The 23,212-nt window shown below is 39.1% G+C and overlaps 1 protein-coding gene across 1 annotated transcript in view; it reads left to right on the plus strand.

Moving 5' to 3' along the window:
- The first annotated feature begins 4,416 nt into the window (after window positions 1-4,416).
- The window catches only part of KCTD8 (potassium channel tetramerization domain containing 8), a 310,961-nt gene continuing 292,165 nt past the window's right edge, over window positions 4,417-23,212 (plus strand). The window contains exon 1 of the mRNA XM_036764121.1: window positions 4,417-5,377. Within this exon, the coding sequence (XP_036620016.1) occupies window positions 4,417-5,377 (961 nt within the window). The remainder of the gene's footprint in view (window positions 5,378-23,212) is intronic.

Genomic DNA, 23,212 nt, shown 5'->3' on the forward strand with positions numbered 1-23,212 from the left:
GCTCAGTTTTCTGTTAGCTCAACCTTAGACCCTTTTATTTCTCCTTCCCCTTGAATAGTCCCCAAAAAGGACTTAGCTCTGTCCCTTAATGTGGCCTTGGCTCACCCCAACCAGATATCATAGTTTGTGCTATTATCAGATCTCTTCTAACTAAGAACCTTAATGCTTTATTTTAAATTTCCATCTTCAATCCACCAGACAGTCAAAACAAAAGAAGAAAATTACAATTGTTGGAGGGGCTACAGAAAAACACACAAACTAATACACTATTGATGGAGCTATCAATTGGGTGATCTGTTTTGGAAAGCAATTGGAAATATGCCTCAAACTCACCATCTATCCCCTTTGACTCAGTGATATTATCTGTTAGCCCAAAGAGATCAAAGAAATAAGAAAAGGACATAAGTCCAAAAATATTGCCCAAGATGGAAAATAATATTCCCCCAAACATTTCCCAAAATAGAAACTAAGGAAGTTTGCTACTTACTGAAGAATGGCAAAACAAATTATGGTTATGAATATAATAGAATAATACTATACTACAGGAATTATTCAATGATCACATTATTAAAACAACAATAACTGTGAAAGACTTTAGAACTCTGATCAATCCAATGGTAAACCACCATGCCAGAAAGATGAAGATAAAGTATGCTACCCACCTACTGGGTGGTAGAGGCACCTGAAGGAGGTGACACACCTAAAGTACAGAATGGAACACTTTTGGGTGTTTATATAACCCATATATGGGTGTATAACCCATATATAAATCTGTTTTGAAAGATTATGCATATTTGCTATTAGGGTTTTATTTATATTTTTATCGGGGGAGTGCAAATGATAGGGACAGCTAATAAATGTACAGAAAAATAAAGTGGAAAAAATAATTTCTACATTGCAGTCTAGGTGCTATACTGTTCTTGCTATGGTTCCAGCACAGGCTGCTTGAGTCCTTCACCATGTGGGAGCTACACTGGCCCCATTTTTTTTGGCTCTGGAGTAGGCTACTTGGATGCTATAGCTGTAGCCTTGCTTGACTTGTGTCCAAAAGCCTCTGATAGCCATCATCATCGTCGTCGTCGTTGTCGTCGTCGTCGTGTCGTCTTCTTCTTCTTCTTCTTCTTCTTCTTCTTCTTCTTCTTCTTCTTCTTCTCCTTCTCCTCCTCCTCCTCCTCCTCCTCCTCCTCCTCCTCCTCCTTCCCCTCCTCCTCCTCCTCCTTCTTCTTCTCCTTCTCTCTCCCTCACCCCTCCTTGCCTCTCCCTGTCTCTCTCTTTCTCTGACTCCCTGTCTCCTTCTGTCTCTGTTTGTCTCTCCCTGTCTCTCTCATACTCCTTTTGGCACATTTTTATAGAAGAACTTTTCTAGAACACTTCTGGGGGAGCTGGGTTCATCTGGGGGCTGTCATGTGGCCTTTTAATTATCAGTGACTTCTTTCATTTTGAAATCAAAAGAGACATGGTGAAGAATATGTAGAATACATTATTTTACATTGTATATAAAACATGGGCTAATCTAGAAGAGTTGTCACTAAGGGTTTGGTAAAGCCTGCATATCCAGCAGCAGCAGCTCTTATAGGATTTAAGTGGTTGAAATAATTATGCCGAAAAATAGCTGAAACAAACCACTTATTTCAGTGATTTTGACTATCCATGTAGATAACTGTATGATGGATTGGATCATAGTGTTTGTTATTGATTAATTGGATGGCTGAAATGGCTGGTTCCATTTCTCTTTTCCACTTCTTTCTTGACTTTCTTTGGTCACACATGTGCTTGCTTTCCCTGTTTTAAAATGATAAACATACAATAGCTAATTGCAATTAAACTATTGCATCATATTTATATTGTTATCTGTTTAAAGTAAGAATTATTAGGCCATATCCCAATAAGATTGGAGCCTGTGAAAGGTTATATGGATTCATTTAATTATAATGCTGGGGTCTATGACAGACATCATTTGGGACTTCATGATGAATGGTCTTCATTAATAGAGGTTTTAAGCTTATTATTTATTTATCTATGAAAGCTATGAAGTTTCTATTAATTTGAATTTCCCCAGGAACTGTTATTTTAAATCCTTAATATGTTTTTATTCTTCAACTAAGTTATGAAACCTAAAAGCACATCTTTCCTCCTCCCTCCCTCATATGCTTTTAATTAATCTGATTTCAAACAAAAAGTGCTAATATAGATTTTAAAATTTTGACTTATCATAGGATACAATCACAGAAAAAGTATAAGCAGCTCTAGCTTGAGGTAGTAAGTTTTTATGAGTGGATACTGGGCAAGGATACCTGGTTTCAGATCCTGTTATGAATTGGCTGAGTCCCTGCCCTTGTAATTAAACTCTTTTGTGGCTCAGCAGTTTTTTTTATTGTTATTGCTTCTTCATCATCCTCATCATCATAGTCATCATCATCATTATCATCCCTACTTATAATATGACCTAAGGATTAGAAAGTGCTTTCTCAACCTGTGAAGTAGGTAATGTAAATATTATCTTCATTTTACAGATGAGAAAAATTGTTTAGAATGACTTTTCTCTGACTTTGAAGTCAGTAAATGTGACACTGCCTGAAATATAACTCATGAGAAGCAATGAGATAAATACATTGCTTTTAATATATTATAATGTTTTTGGAAGACATAAATGATGTAAAGAATTTACTTGAGCTTTAAATGATCCTGGTTAATGTGGCCAAGTCACTTGATATTTCTAGGCTTCACCTCCTTTTCTGTCAAATGAAGGGGGTTGCGCTAGATGACCTCTGAGAATCTTGTCAGCTCTAAATCTATGATCTTATGATCTCAAATCTGAAGCTTCCTTTGGTTGACTCAAAGAAATGACATTGGAAACTATATCCCTTGTAGGCATGGAGGTAAAAGAGACATGGTGATTAAAAAACTTAGCATATTGTATAATATTTTTAACTCTCAATGAGTATGTATAATATTGCTATCAACATTTTTGTAGCATTAATAATAGCTGAAAGCACAGTTTACACAGGATCATAATTACTTTTCATTCAAGAATTAATTCAACAAACATTAAGTATTCTATAAGTCCTGTGGTTCTTTATCTTCACAAGCCTCCAAGTGTGCCCATGGTGAAGAAATATATAAGCTTCTGACATTTACAGAAGAGAGTCTTCTCATCTGTAATTCCATCCCTCTTCACAAAGGTGTGCTGATGTTGCAGGCTGCACCTCAGATAGGTACCAGTAGAAAATAGGGTGAGACAAAATCAATATAATTCTCACTTGTGACCTTACTTTAAGGTTAAGAGACAAATATAGTGTAAGATGGTGCTTTTGTCTTAGAACTGAAAGAACAGAAGGATTAAGGTGAGGAAAGACTATTGGAGGGTAAGGTGAAAGAGCAAAGGTAGAGTCTGTCCTTTTGAAAGAAGAAGAAAAAAATTCAGACAGATCTCACGTAAATTAAGATTAAATGCAGTTTTAAAATTTCCCAACATATGCACATGAGACGTAGGCATGACTTTTCCTTTAAACGCCCGCATCTTACAGGTCTCCACTGACAACGTGCAATTAACACCTACTAGCAACCAGGTTCTCTTAATTTGTTAATTGATTAAGGTAGATTACTGCCATCCCAAAATTTCAACTGGCTTCAGCTTGGAAAGTACATGTATTTTCCCACTCCTCAATAATCATCACAGGGTAGAAAAATAGTTTACACAATTATTATCATTTTTTTTAAGGAGAGAGGATTCTTCCTCTCTCCATCCTTCCCCGGGGGGACTGGTGACCCCTTTTCCTTCACCTCATTGTCCTTGCTTTATTTCTGAGGAGGCTGCCCCTCTGAACTCCCGCCCCCTGGCGACGGCGCAGGCGGGCAGCGTCTGGCGGCTATCTCTTTAAATGACAGCTGTGGCTAGAGTCCCAATCCAGGGCTTGACGTCAGTGCAGCTTCCCGGGGCAGCGAGAAGCTGGTACATGCTGCCGTCTGTGCCTGTGGCTTGCCTCGCTCGCTTGCTCGCTCACTCTTCTCACTGCCGGGGAGGCGAGTTACTGTTTGCTCCAGTTCCTCCTCCCTCCTCCCTCCTCCTGGCTGAGAGCGGAGCAGCAGCCCAAGTCTCTCACACTTACCCTTCGAGCCGGAAAGGAGCAGCTGTTACTATATTGCTGCTGCAACGGCGCTGGCACTACCATCCCTTCCTGTCCTACCCGCCCCGATGGAGACCGAGAGCCACCGCCGCCGCCGCTCCAAGCACTGAACCTGCTGCCCCAGTTGGACAAGGGAGAGCGCAGCCGGGCGGAGGGCGTCGGGGCACCTGGGCGCAAGAGTGGGCCAAGAGGGTGTGACGGTGGCGGGAGGGGGGGAGGGCGTGGGTGGCAAAGGGGTCTAGGAGAGATAAAGTGAGGTGCTTCCAGGGTTCGCTTGGCTGGCGGGGTAATGACCATGGCTCTGAAGGACACGAGCAGCGGAGGCAGCACCATACTGCCCATCAGCGAGATGATCTCTTCCACCTCTCCGGCGGCCGTTGCCGCCACGTCTTTCACAGGTCCCTGCGCTCCCTCTCCCTTCCCCGAAGTGGTGGAGCTGAACGTGGGGGGCCAGGTCTATGTGACCAAGCACTCGACGCTGCTCAGTGTCCCGGACAGCACTTTGGCCAGCATGTTCTCGCCGCCTAGTCCCCGGGGCGGCGCCCGGCGCCGCGGGGAACTACCCAGGGATAGCCGAGCGCGCTTCTTCATTGACCGCGATGGCTTCCTCTTCAGGTACGTGCTGGATTACCTGCGGGACAAACAGCTCTCACTGCCGGAACACTTCCCGGAGAAGGAGCGGCTCTTACGAGAGGCCGAGTACTTCCAACTGGGCGACCTGGTCAAGCTGCTGTCGCCCAAGGTGACCAAGCAGAGTTCGCTCAACGACGAGGGCTGCCAAAGCGACCTGGAGGACAACCTGTCTCAGGGCAGCAGCGATCTCCTCCTGCTCCGGGGAGCTGCCTCGGCCGCTACAGCCCCCGGCCCCGGAGGCATCAGTAGCGGCTCCCTGCTGGACAAACGCTCGGGGTTCCTGACGCTCGGCTATCGCGGCTCCTACACCACGGTGCGGGACAACCAGGCAGATGCCAAATTCCGCCGCGTGGCGAGGATCATGGTGTGCGGGCGCATTGCCCTGGCCAAGGAGGTCTTTGGGGACACCCTGAACGAGAGCCGGGACCCCGATCGCCCCCCGGAAAAGTATACGTCCCGCTTCTATCTCAAGTTCACCTACTTGGAACAGGCGTTCGACCGGCTGTCGGAGGCCGGCTTCCACATGGTGGCGTGTAACTCCACGGGCACCGCCGCCTTCATCAACCAGTACCGGGACGACAAGATCTGGAGCAGCTATACTGAGTACATCTTCTTCAGTAAGTTCTCAGATTCTATTTCTTACCTCTTCTCCCCTCCCCCAATTCTCCAGTCCTGCGCCCGCCTCCCCCTCCCCCATCCTATTCGGTTTTGCCTTGCTTTGATGGAGGAGGAAGAGATCTGGGGTCTCGAGTTCGAAGTTTGTCATTAGCTTTTTGCTGCGCTGTTGCCCTAACCCATTCCTCTTTGTCTACCTTTTGACACAGGAAAGAGATCAAAGTGATTTAACGTGTTTATCGTGTTCACACCTAGCACAGTGAGCCCTGTCGTTTTTTTTTTTTTTCATGCTGGTTTCTAGGAATGGAATTTGGTCCCTTTTATTTCTCTGAGTCCCCTTCTTTAATGACCTTTCGGACACTAAGTTGTCTAACTTTTTGGAAGCAACATCCTGTCGTGGAGAGCCCCTCAGCCTCTAGCTTCACCCAATTGTGTCTGAGATAACAGTAACCCCGGGGCGTTAGTGGTGGGGGAAAGGGGGAGGGTGTTGCACGTTGGAATTCCTATTCCAGCTTCTCTGGAACTGTGTTTAGTTTGCTCAGATCAGACCTGATTTCTTTACAAGGACGAGCGAGCTGGCATGAATACACCTCCAGGGCAAAAAATCTTATTACTGCAATTAAATGCATCATGTTAGGTACAGAGCCGCCTTTCTAGAGTTCAGGGACCAATGTGGGGCTAGACTTTTGACTGTGCGCTGATTGCTGGTTATGGTTTCAGGGTCTGTATTCTCTGCTAGCTTGAAAGGGAAATCCAGGGGTCATTAAAATATGCTAACCATTTTGCAAACCTGAAAGCTAGGATTCCCCTGAGCCCAATCTCTAGACCAAAGCTTCCCAAGCAGGTTTTCCTGCTCTTCCTCCCCGTTTTGTAGAGAGAGCAGAGGAGACAACGGAGGGAGGAGGACTTGAGCAGAGCATAGGTAGGACCTCTGAGTTGAGTTTAATCTTAAAGATCGCCGAGGGCAGCTGCCTGAAGAATTCAGCCTCAGTGCCTGAATTAAGGAGCTTCACACTTTTCTCAGCGGTTTCTTTTTATTTTGATTAACAACAAAGCAAACGCTCTCCATCTGGGCGCTTTTTCAAGCATCTTACAGCAGGTGATGAATCACCTTTCCAAAGGGAATGGAAGGACTTCCTTCCTAAAGAGAGGGAGCGAGTGAAGGCTTAATGAAAGCTTGTTAACTTGCTGTTGCTACTGTCCCTTTTGTGGGCATGCTGTGGATTTCAGGTTATCACTAAAAACATTTAGGACACAAGCATATACAGGTAATTTTCAAGTGTATAGTAAGGTAAAGACTGAAGAGCAATTTGAACTAGCGAAAAGCCAACTGGAAAGATGGCAGGAACATGGCTTGACAGAGTGCTTCCTTTTACTGATACCAGATGCCTTAAACCTTGCCAGTGGGCTTTTGAAGGGCTGCATTCTGAAACCTGTGGTGAACATGGTTAAGCATTTTGCCATTCATTGACTATTCAGAAACTGTATAGGTTCATGCATGTGACATGCAAGCTTGTCTGAAAAAGGACCCTGGACTCGGAGCCTGGCATGTGTTACTTGCTCAGTTAGTTTCTAGTTTGCTAACTTTGGAGGAGTTAAAAGTCTGAAGTCTCTTTTGTAAAAGAGACTTGTCCTCCTCATGGGATTGCTTTGAGGAAATATTTTTGTAACCACTAAAGAACTATAGAAATTGGAGCTAATTGGTGAGGGTATAATTTTTAGTCAGAAGTTGCTGTAGTGCAAGGTAGTTTAAATCAGTCAACTTTTATAATGAAGGTAGTAGTCATTTTCAAGAATCAGAAGAAGACAAATGAACAGAGATAGATTTTTAAATAGAATTCTTGATGGGGATCAACACTTCCTTAAGGCAGCTAAAATAAGAGTTCAGTGTTGTAGTGGCTCCAAAGTTCCTTTTTTATTTTTTACCAATTTATCCCAACTCATTTTTATTGTGCATTAAATATTGATGGTCAGCAAAAATTACAGATTTTTTTTTCTGCAACTGCCTCTCTGCATTGCCTTTGCCATGTAAATTGGCAGGCCTTCCATTGTATATCACAGAAATTAAATATTGTTAGTAACTTTTTTTCCAGATTTCTTTTATGGGAGGATGAAATAAGTTTTTAAATCCTAATCATCTAGATTCATATGATTTTGAACATCTTAATGTGCTTGAGCAGAATTGGAGGAATTGCATTTTGCCCTTTTTATGGTTTGCAATTTCTGTTGAAGAAGAAATGTTCATGGGAGCAAGTATTATACCTTCCAGACATTACTTGGATCTCTTCCCCACCCCCCCACCTCTCTCCATGATCTGGCAACTGTGAAAGAATACTCTGGGAAAAAAATTCAAAGCTGGGAAACCAGAAAATCAAACTAATCCCACCCTTCAATAACCCAAAAGAAAGTTGTATATGGCATGATGGAATGTTTATTCATATTAGTAAAGTGTTTCTGAAAACAGAAGTGCTCATTTACACTGTAAATGACAATTCAAGGTTTTACTGTGCCCATAACTTAAAAATTAATATTCGAGGTATGTTTAAAAGTACAAGACTCTAATGATTTATTCATAAAAGTTTAAACCTAAGGAAGTAATGTACAATTAAATCCTCTTCTTTAGTAATCTTAAGCTTATGTTTCAACACTTTAGTAAAACATAAACTCAATGGGACAAGGAGGTTTTTGTATTTATTTGTCCAATGCTTACCTAGCACAGTCTGGGACATAGTAAGCAGTTAGTATGGGCTCATCGATTGATTCAATGGATTTGCGATCTCATTATTTGAGTACTCCCTCCAATGGTCTAGATCGAAATCCAGCTGTACTTTTTTATCCTGTAAGAATCTTGTCCCTTATTCTGATAAATGCTGCAGGAAAGATCTGCCCAACACACTGGAGTTCTTTTAATATTTCATGGATAACAGGGCAATGCCTGGGCTGTCTCTTATCCTTTGCTGTTTCTACATGATGTTCGATTAAGCTAGGTTAGGTTTGGGTTCGGATTCGCACTGGCAATAAGGCATACTCCTAACAGAACAAAGTTTTTATTGAAAGACGGGAAATACTCTATTAACCGTGCAACCACATTGTTTAACAATTCTTACTACACAGTTAATGCAGTGACAAAGACAGAGACACAGACACACAGAGGCAACACCTGTTCAGAGGAACACTGCCACCCAAGGTTTCTCCAAGCTGGGGAATCCGCCTCTTTTCTACAAATGTAGCGACAATGACAAAAGACACACATACAACATACACTTCACATTCAGCACCTGCACCCAAGGCTTTTCCAAATCTGGGGAACCCCTTTACCGCATCCTTGGTTGGTCCTTCTGAACGTAGTCCCAGGCAAAGCATCTTTTCCGTGGGTGAGGTTCCACTATGCCTGTCCCATGTGGTGACTTTTATAGGGCCCTGAACAAAGAAAGTTTTTCCCACCAGAGAGGGGAGCCACCCCCGCCTCCCTCATTCCTAAGAACTGGCCAGGTTAATGTTTCTCCAGTGGGAGAGGAGTTATTTCCTATCCTTTGTCTTAAGAGATTCCTGTTCTTTGTTCAGGCCTGTCAGTCTCCAAGCTGGAGAGTCCAGGGAGCTTGACACATACGTGCTGGGCTTACACTGTAATATGGAGGATCTTCTCTAATGATTTGTCATTCACATGAGTAGCAATGTCCTTTTCTGATTACATCCATGATGATATTTAACCAGTAAATAAACATTTATTAAGTACTTACTATTTGCCTGGCAGCCCCTGTTACATTAGCAGTCAGAGTTGCTGAAGGTCACAGAAAAAAAAGTTCATTCCAGCAGTCCTTGGCACTATCAAATGGTCCAACATCAAAAATGAATTTTCTAAAAAAAATCAGTGGTGATAAGGCTAAAGATGTAATGACATTTGCTTCATTACCTACCCCTCCTGCCCTAGGACCACTGGGCCTTTCCTTATGTCCTGCAATGGAACCTCCTATATATGTCCTACTCCTCTATTGGAATATAAGCTCCTTGAGAGCAAGGGCTGCCTCATTTTTCCACTAGAATCTCCAGCACTTGACACAGTGCTTTATACAGAGTAAGCACTTAATACCTGCTTTTTCATTCATCCAGGAACTATGCCAGGTATGGGGGATACAAAGGCAAAATGGAAACAATTCTTGTCATCAAGGAATTTAATTTTATTGGGGAGACAACATGCATGTGTGTGTACATGTGCAAAAAATTAAAGCTCTTTAAACATCTAGTTTAGATGGAAATATAGTAGTTTGAAGTAAGAGCATTGAGAAATATAAGGAGGCCTATTTTATATATATATATATATATATATATATACATATATATATATATGTTTAAAATACTTATAAGGGTTTTTTTGGAGGGGGAGGGGTAAAGGTACTAGTGTCTCGGAGAATAGATCATGAAAGGTCCTATATAGAAGATAAACTTATCTGAACCTTTAAGGAAATGTGGAATTCTAAGACCTAAGAAAGGTCTGAGAGTGCATTTGTGTAAAGGCATAGATATGTAAGATAGGGCATCATATATGAAGTTGAGCAAGAAGGCCAGTTTCGTTATTCTCTAGAGTTTGTGAAGGGGATGCATGTTAGATAGGCTGTTAAGGTGTGTTAGAGACAGGCTCTGAAGGCCTTTTAATGCCAAACAAAGGGAATTTTTATTTGATCCTGGAGGTAATAGGGAGCCATTGGAGCTTATTGAGTAGGGGAGTGACACAGTCATATTTGTGCTTTAGGAGTATCGCTAGCAGCTGGATGGAGGATATTCTGGAAAAGAGAGATACTGAGACAAGGAGAGTCTTTAAAAGGCCATTTCAGTAATTAGGCCAGTTGAGAAGTGATGAGGAACTAAACAAGGGCCATAGCTTGTGCATAGAGATAAGGTGAAGAGTTTGGGTCATGTTATAGATGTAGAATTGACAAGATATGGAAACTGATCCACGTAATTACTTGTTTTCAAATACATATTGGTAATATGCTGCAACCTATTTATGCCTTTTATGTTTTGTCATTGTCTTTTGGGTCACTTACAATTTTAATTCTTCTCAGATTGTGATATACCTTTGCTTTGACTTTCTCCCATGATGCACAGCTGCCTTTGTATTACTTTCCTTTTTCACCTCTGCCTCCTAGCTTCTCTAGTTTCCTTCAAGACTTAGCTTATTCCTACCTTTTGAGTATTTCAGAACAAAATAATCCAACTAGTACATGCGCATACACACACCCCCTCTTTATACTCTATATAGTGTGTATATAAAATATATATACTCTATATATTCTGTACTATACATACTGTATATACTATATATAGTATACTAGTATATGTTGTATACTAGTATATATTCTAATATACTAGTTTATATATAGTTTATACATTATATATTAGATATACTATACTAGATATAATAGTATATATACATTATATATTAGGATATAGTCTATATAGTCTAGTGTATATATATTTATACATACATACACATACACTTGTGTGTAAATGTATTCTTGTACAGAGAAGATTTTATGTCCATCTATCTGCAAAAGAAAGGCTTTTTTCCCTTTTTCTATCTTGTTTGCAGAGTTGTTTGCATGTTTGTTTCCCTGTTAGACTATGAATTCCTTAAGAGCAGGCACTGTCTTGTGTCTGCTATGTGATAGATGCTTAGTAAATGCTAATTGACCTGACTGAGTTCTTGATGTCTAATTACATATATATATATTATATATATTTTATATATAATATATTATATATATATGTAAAAATATTTAACTATATTATAACTATAACTATATTATAAAAATATATAAATATATAATATATTAAAATATTTAACTCCTTTAAACATTTAGTTTAGGTAGTAATGTAGTAGTTTGAAGTAGTATCATTGAATTGAGAAATAGAAGGAAGCCTTTCATCCAGCCCTGCTCTCTCATTTTACAGATGAGAAAACTGAGACCCAGAGAGATTGTGAATTGTCTGAGTTTGTCCTGATAGAGTCTAGGTTTGAGCTCAGATTCTTAGACTTCAAATCTAATGCTTTTCCTATAATATTACGATATCATTTTTTCTTTTTTGTCTTTTTCTCCCTTTTTGGGGGAGAAGGGGAATGAAGATCAGTATTGAACAACAATCTGAATCTTTTTGATAGGGAGAATAGTTAGAGCAGTTCATGTTTACATAGTGTTTTAAGGTTTACAAATTTTTTTCCCCACAGAAGTCCTCAGATGTAGGTAGAAAAAGAATTATCACCCATATTTTAAAAACTAAGAGACCTATGGTTGAGAGAGTTTAATTGGCTTGCCCTCATCAGAATTGGGATTGTAAGCCAAGTATCCATCATGCTTTACATCTTCCTACGTCTCCAAATGATGACTCTCCAAAGTGCCAAAGAATTTAATAGTTCAAAAATGATGACCATAATATAAGTATGAGATATGAGCTTTTTATAACTTAAGTGGTGAAACTAAATTGTGAATTTTGCCATTTAAATGACCATCTACTGTATTACTTAAATAACTGATTAAAGAGCTTAAATAACTGATTAAAGAGCTAAAGAAGATGCTCTTCTTCTAGGCCTTAGTTTTGAGGCCAAATTTCGTTCCTCCAGGTTTGCCAGTGGTACGCCAGTTGGTGTCTCTTACTGGACTTCTGCAGAGCCTTATTCTGATAGTTGAGCCAATAAGTCATTTAGTATTCTCCATTAGGAAACTGAAATTGGGCCTTTGGCAATGTTTCCTGAGAAATGCCAAGCCAGATTAATTTCCCTTTAAGTGCCTGTATCCAAGTCATTGGATTCTAATGCTCAAGGTTGTATGCAGGCTATTAAACATTTAATGCCAGCTTCATTTGTCTACACGGTCACTTTACTATCCATTCTTAATCTTAACTCGTTACTTTATTCAGTCCTTTTGGTACGTTGTGGAGATAAAAAATAAAGCTATAGGAGAGAATTTCCATATTGCTTGTATAGTACTGAAAATAGATTACTTCCAAAGTGGAAAAACTGTGATTTATTTTAGAATACTGAGCTATGTTGCTTCCCTTTGGAATGTCTATATTGGTAATCAGGGTTAGGGACACACACACACACACACACACACACACCCCTTGGAAAGGAATGCTTATTTACCGAGGCGGTATATACTGTTAAGAATCCTGGACTTCGAGTCAGAAGACCAGCTTCAAATCTTCACCTTACTAGCTGTGTGTCATTAGATAAAGCACTTAATCTGATACTCGATTTCCTCTTTCGTAAGATGAGACTATTATTACTCTCTGTGCACTTCATGGCATTACATCATTTTTTGGACTCCTACTTTGTGAAGGAGCTTTATCAATTGTAAAGCACTATAAAACATCCCTAGGGTATAGTATGAAGTCATGAGATAGAGTGCAAATGTTCCTTCCTAATGGCCATTATAATATTTTTGACCTTATATAATCAAGGGTTTTAAAGAAAAGAGTAGCATTGGCGTCTACAGAAAGCCTTTCACATTCCCTCCTAATTCTAGCAACTTCTTGGTGTTGATTATTTCTAATTCATTTGGTACATTGCTTATTTGTTCACAGTTGTTTGCATGTTGTCTCCACCAAAAGACTGTGAACTCCTTGAGAGCAGGGACCATCTTTTACCTTTCTTTGTATCCCTAGCACTTAGCACATGACTTGGTATATGGTAGGTGATTAATAAAAATTTATTGACTGGTAGTGTGGAAGGAGTATAGGACTCAAGTTAGAATTTTAACCTTGAACTATGTAGTCATGAGCATGTCACTTCATCTCTTGGCATCTGTTTCCTTATCTGTAAAATGGGAATATTAATATACCTTTACTACCTGCCCCTCAGGGCTGTTGTAAGGAAAATCGGAGCAGCTTCCATTAGCTGATTTGGGATCCAGATTCGCTTTCTTATGGTTAGAAAACTAATTCCCTCCCTATCAATGATATAGAATCAATGGATGCCTAAGAATAAATCATCTTCCTCCTTATCTCTGCTATTTTCCCATCCTCCATCTACCTCAAATGTCCCACCCCAGATATGTCAATCCAGAATTCTTGTTCCATAGTTCACAAACTTCCCTTAATTTTTGAAGTTTTCCTCTCACATTTATTCTTTCCATTTTCTGGTATTCCCAGAAACCTGGGTCCTCCCGAAGGATACTGTGTCCCTGGCTCTCCATTCTGATTCTGCCTACACCTTTTCTTCCTCTTGTGTCCCACAGTACACTGGTGCCAGAAGAGGATATTCTTTTTTCCCTATTGTCATTTCTAGACTCTCTCCCCCATCACTCAGCAATTTTTCCTTCTTTAAGATTCATTGTATTCAAACACCCAATCCATGTTCTGGTGGCATTTATTTACTAGCTCTCAGATCATTGTCTTTTCTTTCTCTTTGAGTTTTGTGCCTTGTCCATAGTTGTCCTATCCACCCCAACCCCTAACTGCCTCCAAGGAGATTTCAACATGTACATTGCTCCACAAAACTCTCTAACCTTCTAATTCTTTAATCTACTCAATGCCCTCGAGCACACATATCCAATTGGTTGCCAAATCTTGTAATTTCTTTTGTATATGCATGTCCCAAAAATCTTGATACACCTTTAAGCTTTGATAACAAATGCTATAAATTGAGAAAAAAATCATTTGAAAGTTTAAATTTCTTAATTATTTCTTTAGTTTTGTTAATTTTGGATAGTAAATTTTAAATTTTATTTTTTAATAAGACAGGATTCCTTGTCATGCATGACATTTGTGACAGTTCCTCAATGACACATTCTCAGACCAGTGGATTGGTACCATAGGACCTGTTGTTTAGCTACCTTTATCACCTGATCTGTCTCCAGTAGACCTTTTCTTATGGAGTCATGTCAAATTCTCATTGCATACTTCAAACCTCATTCTTTGGATGTCTTAAGGCTATGGGTACAAATATGATCCTTTTCAGTCACTGGACAGCAAGGTTTTATAAATTTCAAAAATTGAGTAGGGTGCTGTATAGCACAAGATGGTGGTTATGTTCAATTTTTATAAGAACCATATCAATATTTTAAAAACTTAAATAATGAATCTTTCAGTTTTGGGGGTAAAGTTATGACATTTATAATTCTGAAGTCCTTAAAGCTTCACTAAAATGTTTGGAGCACCCTAGAGTCTCCTCTTCATTCAGACAGGCACCACCCTAGTTTAGGCTCTTGTCATCTCTTACCTGAACTGTAATGATGGCCTCCTAGTTGTTCTCTCTGCCTCATCTCTCACCAGCCCAATCAATCTTCCACATAGCTTCCATAAAATGATAAAGTATAGGTCTATCCATGTCCCTTCCCCCAACTCAATAAATTCCAGAAGCACCTTATTATATTTAGAATAAAATGTAAATTCTTAGTTGGCATTTAGAGCTTTTTACAACCTTGCCCATCCTACCTTTTCAGCCTTATCACACATTACTCTCCTCCATATATCAATTCTATAGATAGTAATCTAGTCATAATGGTCTTCTTGCTGTTTTTTCACACCACATTTCCGTCTTTTCACTGGCTTCCTCTGTTGTTGGGATATATCCCCCTCTTCACTACCACCTCTTGGAGTCCTTAGTTTCTTTCAAGAATTGACTCGGGTACCACCTTGCAGGTCCTTGTTGTTGGCCCAGCTGGAAATGCTTGTCCAACCAGGGTTAACTTTTATCCTATTTTTGGGGGGGGGGTACGTTCCTGCAATGTATATGTGTATCTTCTCTCCCCTTGCAGAATGTAAGCTTTTTTTTCTTTTTTTTTTGAACATCTATTTTTAAAACTTTGAGTTCCAAATTCTCTCCCCTCTTCCCTTCCCACCCACCCTCCCTAAGAAGTCAAGCAATTCAACATGGGCCACATGCGTATCATTATGTATAACCCTTCCACAATACTCATGTTGTGAAAGACTAACTATATTTTGCTTCTTCCTAACCTATCCCCCTTTATTGAATTTTCTCCCTTGACCCTATCCCTTTTTGAAAGTGTTTGTTTTTGATTACCTCCTCCCCCATCTGCCCTCCCTTCTATCATCCCCCCTTTTTTATCTTCTTCCTCCTTCTTTCCTGTGGGGTAAGATACCCAATTGAGTATGTATGGTATTCCCTCTTCAGGTCAAATCTGATGAGAGCAAGATTCACTCATTCCCCCTTACCTGCCTTCTCTTCTCTTCGTACAGAACTGCATTTTCTTGCCACTTTTATGTGAGATAATTTACCCCATTGTATCTCTCCCTATCTCCCTCTCTCAATATATTCCTCTCTCATGCCTTAATTTGATTTTATTTCTTTTAGATATCTTTCCTTCATCTTCAACTCACCCTGTGCCCTCTCTCTCTCTCTCTCTCTCTCTCTCTCTCTCTCTCTCTCTCTCTATATATATATATATATATACATATATATATATATGTATATATATACACATACATATACACATACATATACATATATATACACATGTATACACACACACACATACACACATGCATATTCCCTTCAGCTACCCTAATACTGAGGTCTCATGAATCATACACATCATCTTTTCATGTAGGAATGTAAACAAAACAGTTCACCTTTAGTAAGTCCCTTGAAATTTCTTTTTCTTGTTCTTTTTCTTGATTACCTTTTCATGCTTCTCTTGATTCTTGTGTTTGAAAGTCAAATTTTCTATTCAGCTCTGGTCTTTTCACTGAGAAAGCTTGAAAGTCCTCTATTTTATTGAAAATCCATATTTTGCCTTGGAGCATCATACTCAGTTTTGCTGGGTAGGTGATTCTAGGTTTTAAACCTAGCTCCATTGACCTCCGGAATATCGTATTCCAAGCCTTTTGATCTCTTAATGTAGAAGCTGCTAGATCTTAGGTTATTCTGATTGTATTTCCACAGTACTGAAATTGTTTCTTTCTGGCTGCTTGCAGTATTTTCTCCTTGACCTGGGAGCTCTGGAATTTCCAACAATATTCCTAGGAGATTTCTTTTTGGGATCTATTTGAGGAGGCGATTGGTGGATTCTTTCAATTTCTATTTTGCCTTGTGGCTCTAGAATATCAGGGCAGTTCTCCTTGATAATTTCTTGAAAGATGATATCTAGGCTCTTTTTTTGATCATGGCTTTCAGGTAGTCCAATAATTTTTAAATTATCTCTCCTGGATCTATTTTCCTGGTCAGTAGTTTTCACATTGTCTTCCATTTTTTCATTCCTTTGGTTCTGTTTTATAATATCTTGATTTCTCATAAAGTCACTAGCTTCCACTTGCTCCAATCTCATTTTTAAGGTAGTATTTTCTTCAGTTGTCTTTTGGACCTCCTTTTCCATTTGGCTAATTCTGCCTTTCAAGGCATTCTTCTCCTCATTGGCTTTTTGGAGCTCTTTTGACATTTGAGTTAGTCTATTTTTTAAGGTGTTCTTTTCTTCAGTATATTTTTCAGTATTTTTTTGGGTCTCCTTTAGCAAGTCATTGACTTGTTTTTCATGGTTTTCTCGCATCCTTCTCATTTCTCTTCCCAATTTTTCCTCTACTTCTCTAACTTGCTTTTCCAGCTCCTTTTTGAGCTCTTCCATGGCCTGAGGCCAGTTCATGTTTTTCTTGGAGGCTTTTGTTGTAAGCTCTTTGACTTTGTTGACTTCTTCTGGCTGTATGTTTTGGTCTTCCTTGTCACCAAAGAAAGATTCCAGAGTCTGAGACTGAATCTGGGTGCGTTTTCGCTGCCTGGCCGTGTTCTCAGCCAACTTACTCGACCCTTGAGTTTTTCAGCAGGGTGTGACTGCTTGTAGAGTAAAGTGTTCTTTGTTCCAAGTTTGGAGGGATGTGCCAGCTCTGCCACACCAGCACTCCTCCTTCCCCAAGAACCCCCAACCTGGACTGGACTCAGATCTTAAGCAGGCTCTGCACTCCTGCTCTGATCCGCCACTTAATTCCTCCCACCAGGTGGGCCTGGGTCCAGAAGCAACTGCAGCTGTAGTTCTGTAGCTGCATCCCCTCTGCTGCCCCCTGGGGCAGTGGCTGAACCGCAAACTCTATCACCCTGTCCCCAGCAGCTTTTCCCACTAACTTTCTCTGTTGTCTTTGGTGTTTGTGGGTTGAGAAGTCTGGTAACTGCCACAGCTCACTGATTCAGGGTGCTAGGGCATGCTCTGCCCAGCTCCTGGTCTGGTTGGTCTGCTCCGCTCACGCTCGGCTCTGCTCCGCTCCCAGCTCCATGCCCAAAGACCTCACCTAGCATCCATCTAGGCTGTCTTGGGCTGGAGTCCTGCTTCCCTCTGCTATTTTGTGGGTTCTGCAGTTCTAGAATTGGTTCAGAGCCATTTTTTATAGGTTTTTGGAGGGACTTGGCGGGGAGTTCACGCTAGTCCCTGCTTTCCAGCTGCCATCTTGGCTCCGCCCCCCAAATGTAAGCTTTTTAAGTGAAGGTTCTCTTTTGCTTTTGTCATTCTATTCTCAACACCTAGCACAGTACCTGGCACAAAATTGGTCTTTGATAAATGCTTGCTCATGGATTCATTAATGTTTATTTGCCATCATTATTATAATACTATTGCTTTATTCTCTTATCATAAGGCATTCAGGGATAAGACCCCATCAGTTAATTGGATAACACATATGGTGCATATATAACACACCCTGATTTCTTCCTTTTGAATTGATGAGTTGTAAATTTAGAATGACTTCTTCCCATGCCTTACCTCCATGGTGATGCTTGGGATTGTTTGAACCAGAAATTTAAGCTATTACCAAACTAGTATACAAAATCTAATATGTCTTAGTGAGTATATCCTCTGTTTCAAATTTACCTTGATTGATTTCATTAAATTTAGGCAAGATTTGGAGTTAAAAGAGCTCAAATGACTGTTTACCTTGTTAAATTTTTTTTTCTGTAACAAAAGTGACATGTATAGTTTTGAAATGATTCCTTGTTAGTTATGTTCCACTTAGAAAGGAATACTAAAATCAGACTGAACTATCCAATGCTTTCATAGAGGAAACATGGCATAGTTGTCTTGGGCTCAAAATTGGGCTCTGGCACTTGCCTTTAACCTCTTTGTGCTTCAAACAATTCCTCAGAACTGATCTACTATGTCAGAAAAATTGCAGGAGCAAGTTTCTGAGTGCCCCCACTCTCAACATGATGAAATCATAGATCCTTTAGGGATACTTTCATGATTATGCCTAAGTAAAAACAGAATTTTTATTTTTAATCCTTTTTATTAAAGTTCCTTTTTTTTACCTGAAGTTATTTGTTAAATTGTATTGTGACAATTTCTGCAGCAGCCAAATGGGCAATTGGCTTAGAAGCCAGTAGGGGAATCAGCAGATCAACAGATGAACCTTTAAGAAATAAAGATCCCATTTTCATGCAAATATCCCTAGCAATAAAGCAGACAGAAGACAAACTGTCTCTGAATGTAAAAACATTGGAGGATATTGTGAACCACCTGCTGCTAGTTAAGAAAATGGAACTTAAAAACTTCATGCTTTTAAAGACACCACCATGTTCTATTAGGAATTCCACTTCAGGGATTCTGCCTTTATGACTTTATTTAAGTCTCATTGGACCCTTTTCCCTTCTTAAATCTTGGTTTGTAGGTGTACCTGAGCAAGCAACAGTAAAACTTAAAATCAAATTGAAAGAAGGGATAGAACATCAAACCTTTGCTGATACTAGACCCTTTTCCTTTGGGAATTCAAATGCTAGCACTTAATCCTGGTCTGTAGAGTTCTTTATGATTAATTGAACTCTTTTATTTGGAAAAATGAAAAATATGAGAGAAAAAATAAGTTTTTGCAATAATATTTTGCAATGACTTGCAAAATAAGAATTGAAATAAGTTATTGCCATGTTTTAGTATATAACATTTAATTTGCTTAAGCTGCACCTTATAACAATTTGCCATCTTTGACAGATTTTATTTCTTGGGTAAAAGTATGTGGAGTACAATTATTTTGTCATTAGTACCAGGGTTTAGTACCGATTTTGTTTTCTTTTTTTCGTTTTATGACTAGGACAAAATAGCTATAAGATATAGGGGAATGTATATTCACATATTCAATATTTGGAAATTTGTCTAAAGGGTCATTAAAAACCATTTGAAGTAAAGTTTTCTAGTTTGTGTGAATTTCCAAATATTTATAGACATGCATACGTGTAAAAAACATACGTAATGAATCGATTAGTTCTTCTGCACAGAACATGGCCTTTTAATGAAAATTTAAAAGATAAGTCCTAAACACTCCACTAGTTCAGCACGTCCTGGAAACCTGCAGTACTGGCCAGTTTTATCAGATTAAAGTGAGGCTTAAATTTCAACTCTTCTAATGCACTTCTTTTTTTGGGATGGATTTATTTTTACTGTTAAATAAAAGAATGGACAAAGAAAATATACAACTTCTCCTGGGATGTCACTCAAATAAAGGAGGGTATTCCTAGGTTGAAATCAATTTCTGGAATTATAAGTGGTGGGTATTTTGTCTTGAGTATTGACTGTCAGCAAGATCTTCAGTTAGTAAGATAAATTTTAAAAGGGTGCAAACAAACTACCTGGTTGTCTTGGCTTGGTTTTGTTTATTTTGAATCCCTAAAAGTTCAGTGTAGTTCAATATGTAGAACTTGATGCCTTTGGAGGATATGGATTTGTGGATTAAGGACACATTCAATGATATTCTAAACATGTTTATGGCTCTGTTACTGCTGGACTTCTGCTGTGCATTTGCTAAAATGGGCTATAATTGAACTAAGATGGTTAGTAACGTTAGGGACAGATTGAGCCTGAGAGCTGAGGGTCAGGATTACTTGATCCTATCAAAACACAAAGCAGTAGAACTAGATAATTTTGCTGTTGTGAGGCTGAGCCAGCATTCTGGCTTCTCAGTGAATTTGAGAATCCAAAATTTGGGTAGCAGATTACAGATGATTCAAAATGTAAACTTTTTTTTCTTTTAATCCCCAATAAATACCACCATGCTGTTAACTTCAGTCTTGATTAACACAACTTCCCTCAGCCTTCTGTGTCTTCTGGTTGGAAGACTAGAGGGAGAGTACCAATCTCCTCCCAATGCCCTCCAGGTACCACCGATGTCCTGTCCTGCCCCCAAACCCCTTCTTGCCTTCTGTTGTGTGTGGTCTCCTCTTTTAGATTGTAAGCACCTTTATGGCAGGGACCATCTTTCTTCTCATTAATCATAAGCCCAGTCCATAGCACAATGCCTGGCACATAGTAGGCACTTGATAAATATTGGATTAGAATAAATGAAATGAAATGAATGAAAAGCATTTAAATGTTGCCTTCTATTGATTTTTTTTAATTTGCTGTAACAAATTGGTGGTCTGACGGTTTATAATAGCTAATTCAGAAATCGAGCATTTATTAAGCACATATTATATGCCAGCCATTGTATTTAGCAATGGAAATTCACATACAAAAATGTCAGCTCCTACATTTATGTTGCTTGTATTCTAATAATGGGATAAATAACATGTAGAGGAAGCTAATAGCCTCATTGATTAACTATAATACAGTAAAAGGGAGAGTGCAGGAACTCTCTGGGGATTTGAAGAGTTATCAACCAGAAAAGGGGTTATATTTTTTTCTCTTTGGCCCCCAAAGACAAAACTAGGAGAATGGAGTTTAACTTTCAAAGACCAAACCAATGCTTAGTCTCAGGAACAAAAAGAAAACAATAGCAGAGCAGGAGCTGTGGAAAAAACTTCCCAAAAAAATTAAAATGACCCCTAAGTGTAATGGGCTATGTAGTGCCACAGCAGTTTCTTCCTAACTGGAAGTTTTCAAACAATAGCTATATGTCCGCTTATCAACAAGAGAGTGACATTCTTAGTTATGGACAAAATGGCTACTATGCACCCTTCAAAACTTGAAACTGATTCTATGAGTTAGAAAAGGAATGAAAAGGAATATGTGTATGTATATATACATATACATACATATGTCAAGAAATATATATGTATGTGATGTACTTATATAAATATGTACTATATAAAATGTAGTATATTTAAATTTACCATATTCTATATAAAATATTTAATTATGATTTAATGCAATTACATACATATATATATATATATATATATATATATATATAAACCATCACACTAATTTGTCACCAGTCAGTGCACGCATATAATTTTGTAAAATTATTACCTTTATGGGTTTGAGAATCATTCATATTTTCTATATATGTTTAAACATAAAAAATGTAAATGATGGTTTCTTCTCATTTCTTGGATAACTGATGATATCTTTCTTTTAATTGTCATGTCCCTGCCGTAGTTTGGAGGTAATGCTGTGTAGCCTAAAGAGATTAAACAAGAAATACTTTAGGGACTTTGGGCAAGTCACTTAATATTTCTGGGTCTGTTTCCACATCCATAAAACAAAGGGTCTGGAATAAAGAATCTCACTGGTCACTTCCAGTTTTAAATCCTATGATCTTATTGTCCTTAGTTTTTAGTCATTCAAGAAGAAGTATCAAAAAGAGAAGCAAATGAATAAGGAATGTGGCAAGAGATTTGCAAGAAAAAAAGCCAGCCTCTATCTAAGGATCGATAGATCCAGGCTATGGAGTGAACAAGATGTTATTTTAGCCAGTAAATGGACTCAAGGTTGGCATATGAGGGATTTTCCAATAGACTTCATATAAGGAATAAAGAGGTATGCTTTTAAATCAGCAATATTTGCTCTCTGGCAACTAGACCACCCCCCCCGGAAACATCACTGCACATTTTCTGTGTTTGTATCATGGTAGGGCTGGTCGGCATGTGATGTGAAAACTGGATGGTAGCATGTAAGCAGAGGCTGTGAAAAGCATATTATATGATCTATATGCATTGTATTCTCTCTCTCTCTCTCTCTCTCTCTCTCTCTCTCTCTCTCCCTCTCTCTCTCTCTCTCCCTCTCTCTCCCTCCCTCCCTCTCTCCCCGCCCCTCTCTCCCCCTCCCCCCCTCCCTCCAGCAGAGCTTCCATTTGACTACTTTGGCCTCATTGGCACAAACCTAGGAGGTACCTATTATGTAATTCCATTCTTTGGCCATGTTTGACTTAAGAACCATTAGTAGAACTTTCTTGCCATATATGCCTTGTTTATGAGCCATTAGCAGAGGTTTCTTTTGTTTTGCATTATTTTTACAAATTTCTCTTTCCAAAGAATTATTTCTTAGATAAGAATTCTATGAAGGTGAATTGCTTTTGTCTGTTAGTATGTGTGTATATAATACATATGTGTATAAACCCAGATTTATACACATGTGGCTGTGTATATACACATGTTTATATGTACATGTGTATATGCACATGTATAGCTATACATACATAAATATACATACTAACAGACTAGAGAGGTTCATCTTTAGAATCCTATAATAGAAATACTTTTTAAATATTGTTGTTATGAGAGAGGAATAAGTACTGCCTTATCAGTTAACTTCCACTCCTACCTCCCCTGTGATTACATTGGTAGTGGGAGCTCCCAATGGGGAAACTCCCTCCATCACCCATGCATATCAACACTTACTCTGAACCATATAGTCATTTCCTATTTTTGTTTTGTTTTAAAATCTAGCCTTCCTAGATTTTACTGAAATCATCCATTTCTTAGGGCACAATAGCATTCAATTACATTTCTATACAGTGATTTGTTCAACCATTCCCAAATGATGGCTATTCCCTTCCTTCATTTCTTGTTCTTTGCCACTAAAAAAGAGCTGCTATAAATGGTTTTTTCCTTTTTTGGGTGTATTCCTAGAAGTTATATTGCTATGTCAAATGGTATACCAGTACTCTTTAAGGGAGATGACATGATGTAGTGG

This window comes from Trichosurus vulpecula, chromosome 6, assembly GCF_011100635.1.
Source record: "Trichosurus vulpecula isolate mTriVul1 chromosome 6, mTriVul1.pri, whole genome shotgun sequence".
In the NCBI taxonomy this organism is placed as follows: Eukaryota; Metazoa; Chordata; class Mammalia; order Diprotodontia; family Phalangeridae; genus Trichosurus; species Trichosurus vulpecula.